The following is an 18252-nucleotide window of genomic DNA, read 5'->3' on the forward strand; positions in this document are numbered from 1 at the left end:
GTGCATCATTCTCAGCACTGCAGTAGCTCTGATGTTGTGGTGGTGGTTTTAGTGTGTGTTGTGCTTGTCTGAGTGGATCAGACAGCAGTCTTGCTGGAGTTTTTAAACACCTTCTTGTCACTGCTGGACTGACAATAGTCCACCAACCAAAAATATCCAGCCAACAGCGTCCTGTGACCACTGATGAAGGACTAGAGGATGACCAACACAAACTGTGCAGCAGAAGATGAGCTGTCGTCTCTGACTTTACATCAACAAGGTGGACGGACAAGGTAGGAGTGTCTTATGGAGTGGACAGTGAATGGACACAGTGTTTAAAAACTCCAGCAGCACTGCTGTCTGATCCACTCAGACCAGCGCAACACACACTACCACCACGTCAGTGTTACTGCAGGGCTGAGAATGATCCACCACCCAAATAGTACCTGCTTTGCGAGGGTCCATGGGGGTCCTGACCACTGAAGAACAGGGTAAAAGGGGGCTAACAGAGTATCAGAGAAACAGATGGACTACAGTCTGTAACTGTAGAACTACAAAGTGCAGCTGTACAGTAAGTGGAGCTGATAAAATGGACAAAGAGCGTAGAAACAAGGAGGTGTTATAATAATAATAATGTTATGCCTGATCGGTGTATATATTAAGTCATTTCAATATATTCATCTGTGAATGCATAAATAACTACTTCACTAATTCAATTAGTCAATTATGAAGTAACAACTTGATTTTATAAGCTGTTCCTTATAACACAAATTAAACTAAATTCTATCATTTTTCAGCTTTGTTCTATCACATTATTTACACACCAAATCAATGCAACAATAGCACTGAGACAGTATTTCATTAACGGATAAGAGCAGATTAAAAGACAGAAATAGCTCCACTTTCTCTCTTTGTGTTGTAATTATCACCTCATAACTCTAGACGCCACATATCCCACAACCCCAACACCTCATAGGTGACAAGCACAAAACAAAAGAGGTGAATATGCTGAAATAAAGTACAAAGGAACAAAAGAAACAAAGTCAAGAAGGTAGATCTGACACAATGTTAATACAATTTCTGTAATATTTAAGTAGATTTGAATGAAGAACATTTAATATCCAGCCCAATAAAAGACAATGTCACTGTCAATGTCAACACATAATATTGGAGGTTTATTAAGCTCTTGTTCATTGTTTATTAATCAGACACTTCTAAATGTTTCATTCACTCTGTATGAAGCTTTATTTATTATCAATTATATGTGTACATAACTGGAGGCATGTTAGGCAGTGGTGGACAGTAACTAAGTAAATGTAATTTGTTTCTGTACTTAAGTAGTTTTTTTGTGTAGCTACTTTTCTGAAGTTTCTCCGTTCTGGGCGACTTTTTCCTTTCACTCCACCATATTTCAGAGTCTAATATCCGACTTTTTCCTCCTACATTTTGAGAAATCTGTCATTCCTTTTGGTTTCTGTGTGTATAAAAACGTAACATGTCAAAACGAAAGAAGCGCAAATCCAGAGCACCAATCAGGGCCCAGCGGTCACTTTGTTTAGAGCTGGTTTTGACCTGTTGGTCATACCGACCCAGTGCAGCACGCGGTTCAACGTCAGCGCAGCAGCGTAAAACTTTGGGAGAGTCTGTTCAACATAAATGATGAACTAACCTAACTTTGTGTAAATAGAGCTCAATATAGAAATATGTCCACATATGCAGTCGAGACTGACGCGGCTTTTTTCTGAATTTCTACAAACACCATTTCATTTTATAGTAAATGAGTTTGGGCTGGTTTATGTTTATGAACAGAGGCTACAGATCAACATAGTAAAGGAGCTCATCTGTGATCCTGAGTTTAAAGCCAGTTTTTCTTCAACTTAAACTTGGAACTAAGTTGTAAGTAAATCTGAAACTGAAACTTTGCTTGTGTGTAAAAAGTGATTTCAGAGCCACTCGGTTCTCCCTGATGGAAACTGTTTACCTTCAGTGTTTTGTGCTTCTGATCATTTTAATAGACGTCAGCGTCACTAATTAATGACGTCCTATTAAAAGACTGGTTTACCAAGAGAGACGCTGGAGGACTTTCACCTGAAATGAGTTCATGAAGCCAGTCTGGTTATAAAAATGATAACAGGACCAGATCAGAGCCAGAATTACTCTTTTAGTACTTTTACTTTATACTTAAGTACATTTGAAGGCAAATACTTTGGTACTTTTACTGAAGGGGAGGTCTAAAGGGAGGAACTTCAACTTTTACTGCAGTAACATTTTACTTTGGGTATGTTTACTTTAACTCAAGTACATAATTTGTGTACTTCGTCCGGCTCTGATGTTAGGTGAATAAATGATTTGTTATAAACCTGTTGTTAAGACATTCTCAATCAACTTTTTTAGCAAGAAATGTCAAAAACTGACATCTTATTAGTAAATGGTCAATCCCACATAATTAGTCCAAACTGCGGTCCCACATTGAGGCTTTATTACAGACAGTAATATACAAAATCATGCATTGGGAGGTGGCTGTTGTCAAAGCTTTTAATAGATCGTTCTGATTTCTTTTAAAAAGTTAAAAGTTTAAGATTTTTCATGGGTTTCATTTTTTCAGGAACACTTCTATTCCTCATCACTACCAAAACAAAAAGAGTTTTAGTCACACCCCTGAGGAGCCTAGCTTCTGGCCAGTCATGTGATGTAAACGATAGACATGGCCTTTCATCTGCAAGTGGATTATTGTCATATGAATCTTTTCTTAGTAAGGGCCTCAGGCAAGTCTCGTCCAAAAACAGTGGTCTGGCTAAGCACTACATTTAGAGTAAGAAGACTGGTTAAACATACTAATGTGTCCTCTTCATAATAATGCTAATAGCTCACAGCTGTTAAAGTTTATATACCATTAGCTTTTTGGACTGAACTATTCCTTTAAAAGAAGAAGGGAAAAAAAAAAAAAACATCTTGAGGAACCTCGGCAGGGTGCTCACACATCAGCCAATGAAGAGTGACCCATAGACAGTCCTGCTGGAAAAACTGGACCCCCTCCAGCTTCATTATCTTAAGCAAGAGGATTCTGAGGGCTCCTGGGACTAAGATAGGGATGCACTCCCCCTCCACCTAATCGGTAATTACTTGCTTTCAAGGGTGACTACAGAAGAGTGGCCCAAACACTTATTTATTCAATTATTTACTCAGCTCTCTAATTAAAAACTGCTTGTTTGTTTCTGCACAACAGCTCCTTTTATGCTGGAGTGATACTCGAGGCATGCTAGCGGGCCGGCCGCTATCTCCTGGCACTAATTCCTTAGGCTAACCACTTTTCCTCGCATCGTGGAGAATGGCCTTGAATGCGAGGGACGGGGAGGGAAGCGGTGTGCAAAACTGTGCAGAACCAACAAAACAATTACACCTAATGGCGGCCGTTCAAACCGTAAAAGGAAGGCCGACAAGGTGTAAAAGCTTATGTCCGATGCCTGGTTCAGCGAGCTAAATAAATAGAGCCAGGAAGCAGGCTAACTAATTAAGGGAGTTTGAAGGGAAAAAGAACGGCGTGGCAGTCTCTCTTCATTTGCAGAGGTGATTTAAGGAAGCCTAAGCCAAGTCCAGGCCGTTTACAACCACAGCGGTTGGCTCTGTTTATCGATCAGCAGGGAACATTCTCAATTTGAACACTGCCGCTCATGGCTAAATGCTGGACTAGCATTCCAGCACATCACTAACTCTCTTTCTCCCTACTGTTAAGTCTCATTTGGATGGCCACCACCTCGCAGCAGTGGGATCCAATGGGGTCTATTAGCCTGCTGTCAGCCACCATACAACAATGTATAGGGGAAAAATGAGGCCCTATAAGGGGTTGAGCACACTCTGAGGGTTGAACCAGAGGAGAGTAGGAAGGTATTTGCTGTTGCACTTAAGCCAGTTAGACCTGAACAAAGTAAAGTGACAGGTGCAGGTAAAGCAAGACACAATTTGGCATAGGAATGCAGGCCAGCTGAACGAGATATGATCGATAGTCTCGTTCTAGAGTCCGGTCTTGTTTCGATCTCAACAGTTTGCAGGATTTGGCCTGTGGTTTAAGTTGGATTTAAGATTGAGCAAGTGTGTTTTCTTTCTTTCCATGAAGGGCATTTTAAACCAGAAGCAGGACATATCAATATGTAGTACCTTCACATCGCTGTGCCTGGAATAGATACCAGCCAGTCATGTAATATAAACATTAGACCATGCCTTAAAAAGGCTCAGAACTTTTCTTAGTAAGGGCCTCAGGCAAGTCTTTTCGAAAAACAGTGGTCTGGCTGATCAACTACATTTAGAGTAAGAAGAAAATCATGCAAATATGATTATGTCTGGAGGTAAGGGAACAAGCCTTGTGACCAGAAGGTCGCTGGTTCGAGTCCCTGAGCCAACAGTACGTGACTGAAGTGCCCTTGAGCAAGACACCTAATCCCCAAATTTTCCCTGGGCACTGTGGATAGGGCTGCCAACCATTTCGGGTACATATGCAAATCAAGCAAAGAAGTTGCTGAACTTTGGAAGTGTGGAAAAACATCCTTGCAGATTTCTATGAAAAACTGAAAGCAAGCTTCCCAAAAACGCTGTAAAAAAGTTAAAGCATGGACCCAGTGAATGCGGACTACTGATGAAAAATTATATATGAATATTCATTGTACGTCAGTACTTCATCTCACAATCTCACTTGCTTCGACATTGAATATGTCAGCGTGACCATTAACGCCAATATATATCATTTTCTGCTTTGATCCAAACCAAGGGAACCAAACTACAGACATTATTTGAGGTGTGGTTAAATGTAATTAAGATTAAGTGACCCTTATTAGTCCCACAACCAGGAAATTTCACCTCCACATTTAACCCATCTGGGCAGTGAAACACCACATACAAACTAGTGAATGCACACACACTAGAGGGCAGTGAGCACACTAGCCCAGAGCGATGGGCATCCCTATCTGCATCACCCAGGGAGCAGTTGGGGGTTAGGTGCCTTGCTCAAGGGCACTTCAGTCATGCACCACTGGCTCGGGGATCGAACCAACAACCTCCTGGTCACAGGGCTGGTTCCCTAACCTTCAGCCCATGACTGTCCCTGCGCCAATATTTCACAATGCTTTAAATCATTGTCTAAAAAAGAATCATAAATAAAATCAAGTCAGAGGTCAGAGATTTACACAGCAGCTTTTTTTGGATTAGATAAAAAGAAACAGAGATACACTGGAAGATGGCGTCATATAGATGAGGCAAGTGAGACAGCAGAGCCTGGAGAGATGACTAAGACTAAGATCAGAGAAAGCAGTCAGAGAACTGATGCCCAGTTGATTGCTTTGATATCACTGGCAATGTTTCACATCAACAGCACAGTCGAATGGACTGCTGTGGTGTTGTGCCATGTTATGCAGTAAATAGCCTCTGTTGCAACAGTTCCTCATATCTCTGATATAGTAACTTTTAGAAGAGGGGAAAAAAGATTCTTGACTTCAGTGTAAGTGAATTTCATTCCACTTATGTAAACAGCAGCTGGCATTCAATATATAGGTTTGAATGTGTTAATGTGACAATGATGTTATGCATGGTTTGGTCTGCTGTGCTGTGGGCTGAACTTTGTTGTATTACGTGTTCTATGCTACCACACTGTGTTTGTCTGTGTGACGGTGCGACAGAATTCAGACGCTCGCGGATGAAAAAGGCAAACAGGGTTTTATTAACGTTCAGCAAAGGCGAGGTCAAAAAACATGTGTGGGTCGTAACCAAAAAGCACCAGAGAATCACCGAAATGATCATAACACTAGGCAGCCAAAACCAAGGGAGTGGGCAGAAATCGTGGTCGAGGAAACAAGCCAAAAAAGTCAAAAACAAAGATCCAAAAACAAGCTGGCAAAGGCACAAAAGGGATACGCCAAAGACAAGGTCAGAAAAACAAAGAATGGGTCATAACAGACAGTGACTCAGTCATAACAGAGCAATACCTCTCGAGGCTAAATGAGTCATATGACAACAAACACAGGTGCACAGTATTAATAATCAGGGCATTTCGAGTGCTAATAGGTGCGCAAGCAATTATCCAAAGTCATGTGATCTCCCGAGGGATTGTGGGCAATGGAGTCTGTTCTGGACTCCGAGTCCGAGGGAAGTAATCATGCACATAATTTCCCAACGCATTCTGGGAAATGCAGTTTGAATCCGCCTGAGGCGTGACCATCTGTAAACCCAAAACTTGATATTGTTTTGTCAGGGCTGCATGTAAGCAATTAGCACTGGTGCTATGAATGTTGCATGTGTTTAAACTAAAATAAAGTGCTGTAATACTCAAATAAAACCTTACACATCTGTTTATTTTGGGACGCATACAGAATTTTGCTCCACAGTCGTTCATGTTGCCCACAAGGGGTGCTGTTAACACTCAAGCAGCATTTTTGAGAGACAAAGAGACAAAACCCGCAGATGAACCCACACCAGCAGGATTTTGTGAACGGTCGCTTGAACAGATTTCAAAACGGGATGGACACTAGTTTATTTCTTAAAGAAGTGATGTCAAATCTTATGCACAAAGAGCCATAATGACTGCAGGTTTTCACTCCAAACAAGTAGGAGATCACCACTTCCTTAAGCAATTGGTCAGTTTTCAAGCAGCTGATTGTGTGAGCTCCTGCTTTGTTACGATGAAAACCTGCAGCTACACAGGACCTTTGTGTACACCCTGACCTAAAGGTACACCAGTGTATCACAATATTGCCCAGTATGCCAAGGCATGGACACTACAGGACTGATGGTGTCCTGTGGTATCTGGCACCAAGATGTTAGCAACAGATCTTTTAAGTCCTGCAAGTTGCAATGGGGAGTCGGTAAAGATTGTTGTTGTTCCAGCACATCCCATAGATATCCATGCAGTGTCCAGTGCATTATCCTGCTGAAAGAGGCTAATACCACCAAGGAATATTGCCAAGAAGGGGTGTTCCTAGTCCTCAATGATGTTTAGGTAGGTGGCACTGTCAATTAGATATCCATATAAATGCCTAGACTTCAGGTTTCCCAGTAGACATTGTCCAGAGCATTGAACTCCCTCTATTGGCTTGTCTTATCCCACAGTGCATCCTGGTGCCATCACTTCCCTAGGTAAACAATGCACACATAGCCGTCCATCGATACGATGTGGGGGGGGGGTTATTCAGAGAACCAGACAGCCTTCTTCCACTGCTCCAAAGTCCAGTTCCGATGCCTACTTGCCAATTGTAGGCACTTTTGACAGTGGATAGCGGTTAGAATGGGCACTCACATCGGTCCGTGGCTACACAGCCCCACATTCAGAGTGAGATGTACTCTGACACATTTCTCTCATAACCATCATTAAAAAATTCTGCGACTGTTTGTTTACTGACGTTTGGATTCAGCCTCTATTGTCTGATTTGCCTGATGGACTATAGCTACCATAAACCCTATGAGTATGTTGTGGAGATAACTTGGGAGGTACAAGGTTTTCTTCTGACATCAGCGATATAGCACTTATATCGCGCTCTCCTGCAAAGCTTAGCATTTGAAATAATGCCTCCTTCTTACCACTTAATAACATTAATGCATCTGATTCAGTCCATCAGTGAAGTCTGAAGACGTTAATTATCTGGAGCAGGTGTGGACTACATTCTTCAGGAAGGCAAATCTCAAGGACCTGGGCTGGTGACCAGTGTTGTAGAATATGGGAATATTTGCAACAGTAATCAAAAGATTAAATGACAGTTGGACCCCTAATGTTGTGCCATACTGTATTACACTGTGCTGTATTGTGTTCCATGCTGGTTGAGCTGCTGTCTTGTATTTTTACAAAGCTGTGCTATTATATATGCATTATGTAGGATTATGCTGTGTTGCACTGCATTGCATGGGCTATTCTGAACTGCATGGTACTGTCCAATCTGGTAAGGTCCTGTGGTGTGCTGAATGTGTCTCTGCACATTGTGTTTCAATGGAACGTGTGTCATTAGCTGCTGTGGCAGACCTGCAGTTGCCTCCTGATGCACGGCACACCATACATAGACCAAGCGCCTGGTTACCATCACTTTGTACAGACATGAAAACGAGGACCGTATAACATATTGTTTGTAGAGATTTGTTACAGGATTGGACTAAATCTCCCCTTCTCTCAGATCCAGTAAGGTAGCTTACAGGGTGCAAACATAAATATGGCATTATTTGTTGGTTTTTATATATTTGAAAACACACACACACACACACACATATATATGTATATATATATATATATATATATATATATATATATATATATATATATATATATATATATATATATATATATAAAATATATATGTGTGTGTATATATATACCCACACCCACACCCACACACATATATATATATATATATATATATATGTATATATATACGCACACACATTTTATATATATGTGTGTGTGTGTTTGTGTGTGTGTGTGTGTGTGTGTATGAAATGTGCCATTACTGTTGCATAATTATAACAAAGTAAAACAATCCCTCAAATTTAACTGGTGAGCTAAAGTAAACTTAATACTTAAACTGTGCTAATGTAGCTAAAGTAAGCTAAAATCCAAGCCAATTATTAGCCGAGCCAAGAAACCCAGTCAAATTGTTTGTGCATACTGGGCATCGAATCTTCTTTCTAAGGAAGCCAAGAAAGGCCATGAGCTGTTGCTATAATTTTCTGGACTGTTAACTTCAGATCATGACATAATTATCATGTGATCTCAAGATAACAAAGGTATTATCTTGAGATCACAAAATAGTTAAGTCTAAGGTAAGTGAATGTCGCATTTACATCACATCCTATAAGCAAGCAAGCGTTCAAATGTAGTATCGCATCCCACCACAGAGCCTTGGGGATGTCTCCAAGATAATCGTCATGATCTCAAGATCACAACTTTGTTTTACAGTATGTATTACATAATGTAAACATGTACCTCTCAGAATGATACAGAAGTCCAGAGAGGCCATGAGGTAGTTATACTTTTCAAGATACTTATCTTGAAATCACCACTCAACTATCTTGTGATCTCAAGATAACAACTTGAGATCACAAGACAGTCAAGTTACGATGACAGTTAAGTTGTAACAAAGTTGTGACCTTGAGATCATGAGATAAACAACTCATGATCTTAAGATAACTTTTTTATAGTAAAGTCATTATCTCATGATAACATTGCAAAAAAGTGTAACTACCTCATGGCCTCTCTGGACTTCTGTGGGCCTCTCTGGACTTCTGTGTCGTTCTGAGAGGAAAAGTTATAAAATAGGTTTTTCTGGGTTTAGAAAACGCAGTGTTGTGATGCAATGGCGTCTTCGCAGTCCACTCTTGTACTACACAAATGATCAATAATAGTGTTATTTTCTACTTTTATTCTTAATATTGATGATATAGACGATATTGATAGTAACTCAGATTTACATGCACTCCAACCAGACGTGAGTTTGGTCATTCAGACACGCCAAAATTCAAACGGCTGAATAACAAAACAGTGAAATTCTGGTCAGATTTGACCATTACACAACTTTAAAGAATGAAGGCTGCTGTTTTTAGAGTGTACTGACCAATCGCAGTTTGAGACGGTTGTTTTTTTTGTGTACCATGATTAATTAAGGCAAAAAAAGGCAACAACTTTGGCTAAGAAACTGCAGGCCAATCTTTTCGCCAAGTACACTGCAAGACATACTGCATTATATAGCAATATGTAGCAGTATAGTCGCATTGTGTCCAACCCCACCACACACACACTCCATTGAAGTGTCCAGGACTTTGCTTCTCAGAGGTGAGGCCAAGTAAAGAACAAACAAACAGCATGCGAGGTGGTCCGACAGCATGCAGCTGCTCTGTAGTGTAGGAACGATGCTATCAGTAACCTAGGCAACCCCACTGGCTCATCCCCAGACTGCGTGGATATTGATTAGAGCGAGCAGAGCGCTGCTTTTCTGCTCACAATATAGAAAAAAATCCATTACATTTTTCATTTTATACTGTAATTAATACCACTTGTTTTCCTTGGATCCAGCAAACAAAAGGGGATTTGTGATCCATTGAGGAGACTAGTCACAGCAAACGTGCTTAAGTTGCATGGTAATGACATCTATTAAAAAAGGCATCCCCTAAAAACACTTTGTGAGCATACGTTTGACCCATTTTCTGGTTCAAAGAGGCATTGAGAAAGTAATTCTCCAGGGTGATTAGAGTTGTAAGCCCGTGCTGCTGCCCCCCTTTCCCACATTTATATATTTATTTATCGGTGCGGCGCACAGATCACAACACATCATTCATTCAAGAAAAGACACCGCGTATGTTTGAAACGTGTCCAGACGATCACGAAATGAGCCGCTGCTCACCGCTAACTCGTGTCAGCCTGCGCTAAAAAGCTCTGCTTTGTCTGTGTAAATGAAGCAATTACAGTATAGAGGCAGCCCGTGTGGTACAAGGTAGGAATCTGCAAGGTTGATTTTCAAAGCTGGAATTGTGCTGCGTGTTTGCATGTGGGAGGCCTTGTGTGTGTCGACTGTTTTGATACACCCTTGTTTTCGGCAATCGTTTTAAAAAATGATAGAAAACACAATAAATTCATTTTCACATGAGAGGAAACGCTTTCAAACTGGGGAATGCCGCACGTCAAAGGTTTGGGGACAACTGTAATGTTGGATAAAGCAGCTATTTGCTTGTATTCCGGACAGATCTGGATGTAAACTTTTTTGAGCAGGTAGCGACGGCGCTATAAAAGGCGACATTTGCACAGCAGGTAAAATTAGATTTTCTCACCAACTCCGATTTTTTTGTTTGGCTGTTCACGTTCTGTGATCTGTATGTGACATCAATCTGAACAGGTCAGCCCCTAAACCGACCCACATGCGCAAACGAACAACGCTTCACAAGGCTCGTCCAGAGGTAAGCAGTCGTGACGGCCAGTGAACGCCTGTCGCTCCAGGAGCTTCAGGATTCGTCGTCGAGCGATTAAGTTCCAGTGGTTGACAGCTGGGCTCATCACCCAGAATGTCTTCGAGTTTGATGAAAAAAGGGCACGTTATTCGGCCACAGCCTTCTTTAGTTCGTGCCCTCGGATTCTTTCAACTTTTTTGACGATGCAGCCTCGGCCTCCTCCAGCCGCTTCGTTCGAAACCTCTTCAAACACGGAGCGGTTGCGATGTCTCTTCTCATTGTTGGTACAGAAATAAAATGTTTATGAGTCTCAGCAGCGCTGGCTGTTCAGACGGAGTCACATTGCTGCAGCAATAGTTGTTACTACAACAACTACATCAAAAAAGGTTGGGATGCTGTGCAAAGTGTAAATAAAACAATGTAATGTAGTGAAAATCATTTAAAGCCTATATTGAGTTGAAACAACATATCAAATGTTGAAACTGAGATATTTTATAATTTTTTGAAAAAATATAGGCCCATTTTGAATGTTTTAAAAAAGTTGGGACGGGGCAACAAAACACTGGTAAAGTTATGCAATGCCTAAAAAACACCTGGTGGAACATTTCAAAACTAATTAGATTCATTGAATACAGGTTCATAAAATTACCATCCAGAGCCTGTCATAAGGGGAGGAGCTTGCCACTCTGTGAAAGATTTTGTGGGCAAATAATCTTTCTTAAGGTAAAATATCTTAGAAATGTGGAGATTTTATCATCTACGGTGCATAATATCATTAAAAGATTCAGAGAATCTGGAGAAATCCCTGTATGCAAGGGAAAAGGCTGAAAACCGATATTGGCTGGCTGTGATCTTTAGGCCTTCAGGCAACACTGCATTAAAAACAGACACGATTCTGTAGTGCTAATCAGAATTTTCAGCGAGAGGCGGTGATGTCTCTGTAGTGTAACAGTGTAAGGGTGCACTCACTGGACAGTAGTGGTTACGCGGAGTCTGCGCAGGCCTGGCGTAGGAAACTGCCGTGAGTTAATGTAGGAAACTTTCGCCATCGCTGTGTTGATGCTCTCCAAGTCATCTCCTTCCATGACCAGCACAGACTGAGCTGGGTTGAAGTGAAACTGAGAAAAAGAGAGAGAAACAGACATTAACAGTCCATTAACAGTCATGTTTATTCTGAGAGAAGCCTGGGTTTTTTCACATTTTCACTCACACCTATATCATTCCGCTGACCACTGGTTGCTAAGTAACAATATTCACTTTCCACTAATTTGCTGGAACTAGAAAGCTGTCAAGGCTATCTAGGCCTTCAGAGAAGGCCTATTGATTTCTGGGAATTTAAAAGCATGTAATGTTGAGTTTATTTTGATTAAAACTCACCATAATGCTTGTTGACTTCATACTCTGTAAACATTGCAATTATATTCTTATTTCATTCATAAGTTTTGGTCAGAAAAAATATGGGGACAATTCTGAAACATGAAATGTTTGGAAAGGTATCAATGCAGTTACAGCCAATCTAACTCTCCCATTGATTAGGCCTTCAGGAGCTGAACTAAAGGCCTTATGTGTTAGTTTAACTACTAGCATAAGGAAGAAGTGACAGTGGAATCAACCAAATTTTGACCAATTTCCAACCAAAATTGTAATTCTAGGCCAACTGGAAGTCTTAGATATGTCACTGACTGTGAATGGAGCAGTAGTCTAACTAGGTTTCAGTCAGTTATTACCATCAGGACCACTAAAAACTAGATTACTGGGGCAACCTAACCTAACCCTAACCTAACCCTAACCCTCAAGATGCACTGTGATTGGATTACAATGGGATCACTTACACCACTTTCAGGTGTGTTCACAAAAGGGATGCAATTCAGTGAAAGGTGTAAATGGAATGCCACCAAAGTACACTGTATGGCTAAAAGCACATGGACACTCTTCCTAATTACTGAGGTCTGGTGTTCAAGCCATATCCATTGCTAACGAGTACATAAAATCAAGTACATAGCCATGCAATCTCCATAGACAAACTACCAGTAGAATGGGCCATACTAAAGAGCTCAGTGATATGAAGCATGGCACTGTGATAGGATGCCACCTTTGTGAAAATCAGTTTGTGAAATTTCTGCCCTGCTAGATCTGTCCCAGACAACCGTAAGCGCTATTACTAAGAAATGGAAGCGTCTAGGGAAACAACACCTCAGCCATGGAACCGAAGTGTGTACTGGGTAAAAAAAAAAATCATCTATGCTCTGTTACATCACTACAGAGCTTCAATCTGCCTGTGGAAGCAACACCAGCACAAGCACTTTGTACCAGGAGCTTCATGAAATAAGTCTTTATGGCTGAGTAGCTGCACATTAGCTTAAGATCACTTTATGCAATGCCAAGTGTCAGCTAGAGTGGTGTAAAGCACACCGCCACTGGACTCTGAAGTACTTTTCTCGTGTGATGAATCACACTTCTCTCTGGCAGCCTGATTGGGCTTGGCAGATGTCAGGAGAACACTACCTACCAGACCACACAGTCGCAACGGTAAAGTTTGGTGGAGGAGGGATAATGGTCTGGGACTGCTTTTCATGGTTTGGGCCCCTTAGTTCCAGTGAAGGGTGATGGTGATGCTACAGCATAGAAAGATATTTTAGACAATTATGTACTGGCAACAGTTTGGTGAAGGCTCTTTCCTGGTGGAGCTCCAGTGACCAGAGCCCTAACCTCAACCCCACTAAACAACTTTGGGATGAACTAGAACAGTGAATTGTGAGCCAGGCCTTCTCGTCCAACATCAGCACCCTACCTCACAAATGTTGCTTTGACTAAATGGCCACAAATTTGATTGGGGGGGGGTTGTAGATCCATTTGAATATTGCTCATATAGGTGTGACGGCCAGGTGTCTACATAGTTTTGAGCAGACATCGTACATCCAGATATGATTTGGACGTGAAAAATATGCTAATGAAAGGTGTAAACAGCTTTAATGCATTCTGCCATTCATATTCTTATAAATGACCACAAAAAAGTTAGAAAACTGACAAAGATTTTTAAAATCTGGAGGCTGAGGTTTGCTTCTTTAGTTTTGTGCTGGACAAAGTACTGACAAAGAAAACCAGACAAAACTGCAGACGAAATCAGAGCTTCAAGGCAGCTTCTACTACTGTTTTTAACTATGCATCACACCTGTGTTTGTTGACATCAGTGCATTATATAGTGTAAGAAACCATATAAACAGGTGTATTGAGGCAAATATCTGGTGTGATTATGTATATGCACCTTGATGCCTTTGCCCAGGCTCTCCAGAGAGTTGATGTCCAGGCCCTCCTTGCAGGCCTGCAGGCATGAGATGACCTTCTGCGTTTCGATCTTTCCAGGACGGATGGTCAGCCCTGAGAGGCTTCCCCGGAAGTACTGTGTGAAGCGTGGAGTGGTCACCTCTCCTCCTGAATCACACACACACACACACACACACACACACACACACACACACACACACACACACACACACACACACACACACACACACACACACACACACACTCAATCTCAGTGTGTGAAATACCTCACAGTAGTTGTGGGGGCTGTTTGTTAGCTGAACATAGTGTCAGCTGGCTGCCAACTCACTTGTAGCAGTAATTAACACCAGCTTAGATAGCAAAACAATAAATATGCTTGACTTGGATTATATTTATTGCTTTGCTTATTATTTTTTTTACATGGAAATCATTTGAACTTTGATTTCTGTTTATTATTTTGGATCAGATTTTATGGAAGCTCATTTGTGCCTATTAGAGGAGAAAAACCTTTTTCTTTGTCTTCCTCTTTTGCTTCTGTCAGCAATGTGTAAAATTTTGACATAACTTGAATTACACTTAAATAGCTTGTTTTCTCAAAATATTGACTCAATATTTTTAAAGTAATAACATATTTTACATTTCAAATCAATAGCTTGCTTTCTCTAAATACAGGCCTAGTATCTCAAAACAATGACTTGTCTTGAAATATTGACTTAGTAAGTCAAAGTAATGACTTAACACCCCAAAATAATGACTGTTTTTTCCTTAAAATTTTCACTAATATCAGTCATGACTTTCTTAAAACAATTCCTCATTTTTTTTAATATTGCCATATATCTTAAATTAATGGCTTAATTTCTCCAAATAGACATGAAAATATCAAAATAATTGTTCTCATGCACTTAATATATATAAATAATGACTTATTTTCTTACTATATTAATTACATTTTTATATATTATAAATGACATAATATATAATATATATAATTTATATATAATATAAATAATTTATATACTTATTTAAAATCTCAAAACAATGACTTTTTTATTGAAATCTTCTAACATCTAAGAGCAATGGTATATTTTCTCTAAATATTCACTTAGTATCTCCAAATAATTGCTTATTTCTCAAGGTTTTAGGATGAAATGTCCTGCATGTGTTCTGATATGTTTTGCATGTGTTCTATCGTCTGTTATGCTCGCTGTAGTTCGGTCACTTGTTTTGCACACCTGGAGTACTGCCCATGGATTTGATCAAGTGCGGTCAAGAGATATTTTTAAAAAATAGTATTTTCAGGTTGTTGTCATGAGTATAATACAGGTCAAGTGTGTTCTGGTGAGCCTTATAGAACTTCTTTAGCTGGGAATTTGTAAAGCAGATAAGTAATTATAAAAAAAAGTTATTAAAACAAAATTGATTGAACCTTAAATAGATATTATGGATTTTTGGTTTTAAATGTAGGTTATTACTGGTTATTGATTCTCTTGTTGAGTATTAGATTTATTCTCAAGTTTTGTTTGCTTTATTTTTATTGTAATTGCTTTTGTGTGGAACCCCAAAAGACTGGCAACCACTTTTAGAAGCTAATGGGGATCCAAATAAAGAATAACAAATAAAGAAGTGAGTTATTCAATTTTCAAGAAAGCACTCATAGGAGAGAAAAACTAAAAGATCTGCCTAATATTGCTGCACTTTCTCCTAGAAAACATAGAAAAGAATGAGACCGACAGGCTTACTTAAATATCCTTTTACTTTATTTCTCCTGAGCAAAAAACCCAGAAACCTCATTCTTCTTTTTGACTTTTACTAGAAATCTCAGACGTTGCCAACTCGCACTTTGTGCTCATATTTGCCAAGAGAATAATGCATTTATCTACAACTGAACTAAAGATGGATCCACATCCAGATTAGTTTTAGATTCCGGTTTTAATGCTGAAAGGAACTACAATAATAATTTCTGGGTGTAGAAGTATCTCCTTTCTATTTACTCCCATTTCTGTAAGTGAATTTTAGGAGAAACGTCTGTGATGAATCTGATACATAAAGGAAACATAATGAGACATCTCCAGAGCAATAGAGGGACACCTTTAAGCAATAAATGTTTCCTAATGGTAAGAAATCATTTCAGGATAATAAGTCTTTATTTTGGCATAGTAAGTCATTATTTCAGGACAGTGACTATTTTAGGACAGTAAATCATTATTTTGACATTGTAAGTAATTATTATGAGATACTAAGTCATTCATTTCACTTACAATGTCACTTTTATGAGAAGCATGTATTTATTATGAAATACTAAGCTATTCATTTGACATGTTAAGTCATTATGGTGACACTGCAAGTCATTCTTTTGACAGATGAGAAAGTAAGTAATCAACTCTTTTCCACAGGCCTGATACACACCATTGAAACCAGCTATGGACATTATCTGGGTCTGGGAAACTGGCCAACTAATGCTTTACATGGTGTGTAAGATCATTTTTAGCCACCTTTCAGTGAGTCCAAACGGCTGATTAGGGAGGTCTCAGACTCCCACGATCCCCATATTTCACACTTATTATTACCACCACACATTGAACAAAAACTCATGGAACAAGACTGCTCTAATGGCAGCAATCTTCACCTGACATTTAGGACATTAAGTATCGGCTGGACGTGTAGATAAAAGGCCCGTCTCCATTTTAACAATGTGTTTGTTTTCCTGCGCCAGTCTTCGCCTGATGAGCTGGCAGCTCCGGAGGGGCTAATAGCTCCCATCGCAGCCAATACTGCCACTCGCGGAAGCTCTTTATGCAGCCTCTCATGCCTGGCATGCTTAATTGCCTATGATTTTTAAATGATTTCCCTGACAGATGTTATCAATTAAATGTTATGACGCAGACAAAACAGCAGAGGAGCGCTCCTGTCCTCGTTCATGACTGCCCTCCGAAAGGAAGGACGTTACCCTGCCAGCTGCAGCAGCATCATCTGATATTGCGCAGAAAAACAATGTGAAAAGTTGTTATGCACGTGTCATTAATCAATACTTTCTAAACAAATAATCTGGCACAAAACATCTCATACAGTGTACACTAGTAAACGGCAAGGGCCTGCATGTGGGTTCACTTCCATTCCTCACTCTTATTAATAAATAACCCACAATTCAGTCACAAAATAAGGTACCAAATCTATAGCAGTAACTGGATAAGTTTAAGATTTATAATACGCTTATTTAATAGCTTAATATGCAGGTATACAGTAGGAGCATAAGTACATTTTTGGATAGACTTGTGAAAAAAGTGTGTAGACGTCTAGAGACTTTTGCCAACAATGACAATACTATTGACAATAACAACAATGGCAGACAGAAGTTACCAGCGCGGCCTTCATTATACCTATTTCAGCGCTTCTGCCTTATGGCTATGGACAATAGCCAGACGATTCACATGGATGACAATGCAGGGCTCTCAAGCAACACTACACTCCACTCACTAGAGCCACAACTTTTGCCCAATGAAGTCAACATAACGGAGTAAAAATCAGACAACTGAGATATCGAGGAACAACAACAGAGCAAGTTTCAAACCTAAACCTAAGCATCCTAAGATAAAACATTCTGCCACGGTAAGTGTGAATAAACCCTTATGAACCATTTATGGCTGACCTTTGATGATCGTATGTTTGGAAGCAGACATTTGCTTTAATATTCTAACCTTTGTAATTAAAGATGTAATCTTTTCCATAATGTAATGATAAAAATTAAGCTTTCATATATTTTAGATTCATTGCACAGCAATTGAAATATTTCAGGTCTTTTATTGTTTTAATACTGATGATTTTGGCATACAGCTCATGAAAACCCAAAGTTCCTATCTCACAAAATTCTCTAAACGAGCTATTAACCTAATCATCTGAATCAACGAATTAACTCTAAACACCTGCAAAAGATTCCTGAGGCTTTTAAAAACTCCCATCCTGGTTCATTACTCAAAACCGCAATCATGGGTAAGACTGCCGAGCTGATTGCTGTCCAGAAGGCCATCATTGACACCAATCACCCTCAAGCAAGAGGGTAAGACACAGAAAGAAATTTCTGAACGA

General features: G+C 39.9%; 1 protein-coding gene across 1 annotated transcript in view; it reads right to left on the reverse strand.

The window, feature by feature from the left end:
• clstn2 (calsyntenin 2) overlaps nt 1-18252 on the reverse strand; it is a 398921-nt gene that overhangs the window by 16166 nt on the left and 364503 nt on the right. The window contains exons 10-11 of the mRNA XM_017723092.2: nt 14150-14316; nt 11854-12002 (exon numbers count right to left, since the gene is read on the reverse strand). Of these exons, the coding sequence (XP_017578581.1) occupies nt 11854-12002; nt 14150-14316 (316 nt within the window). The remainder of the gene's footprint in view (nt 1-11853; nt 12003-14149; nt 14317-18252) is intronic.

Source organism: Pygocentrus nattereri, chromosome 2, assembly GCF_015220715.1.
Source record: "Pygocentrus nattereri isolate fPygNat1 chromosome 2, fPygNat1.pri, whole genome shotgun sequence".
NCBI classification, from domain to species: domain Eukaryota; kingdom Metazoa; phylum Chordata; class Actinopteri; order Characiformes; family Serrasalmidae; genus Pygocentrus; species Pygocentrus nattereri.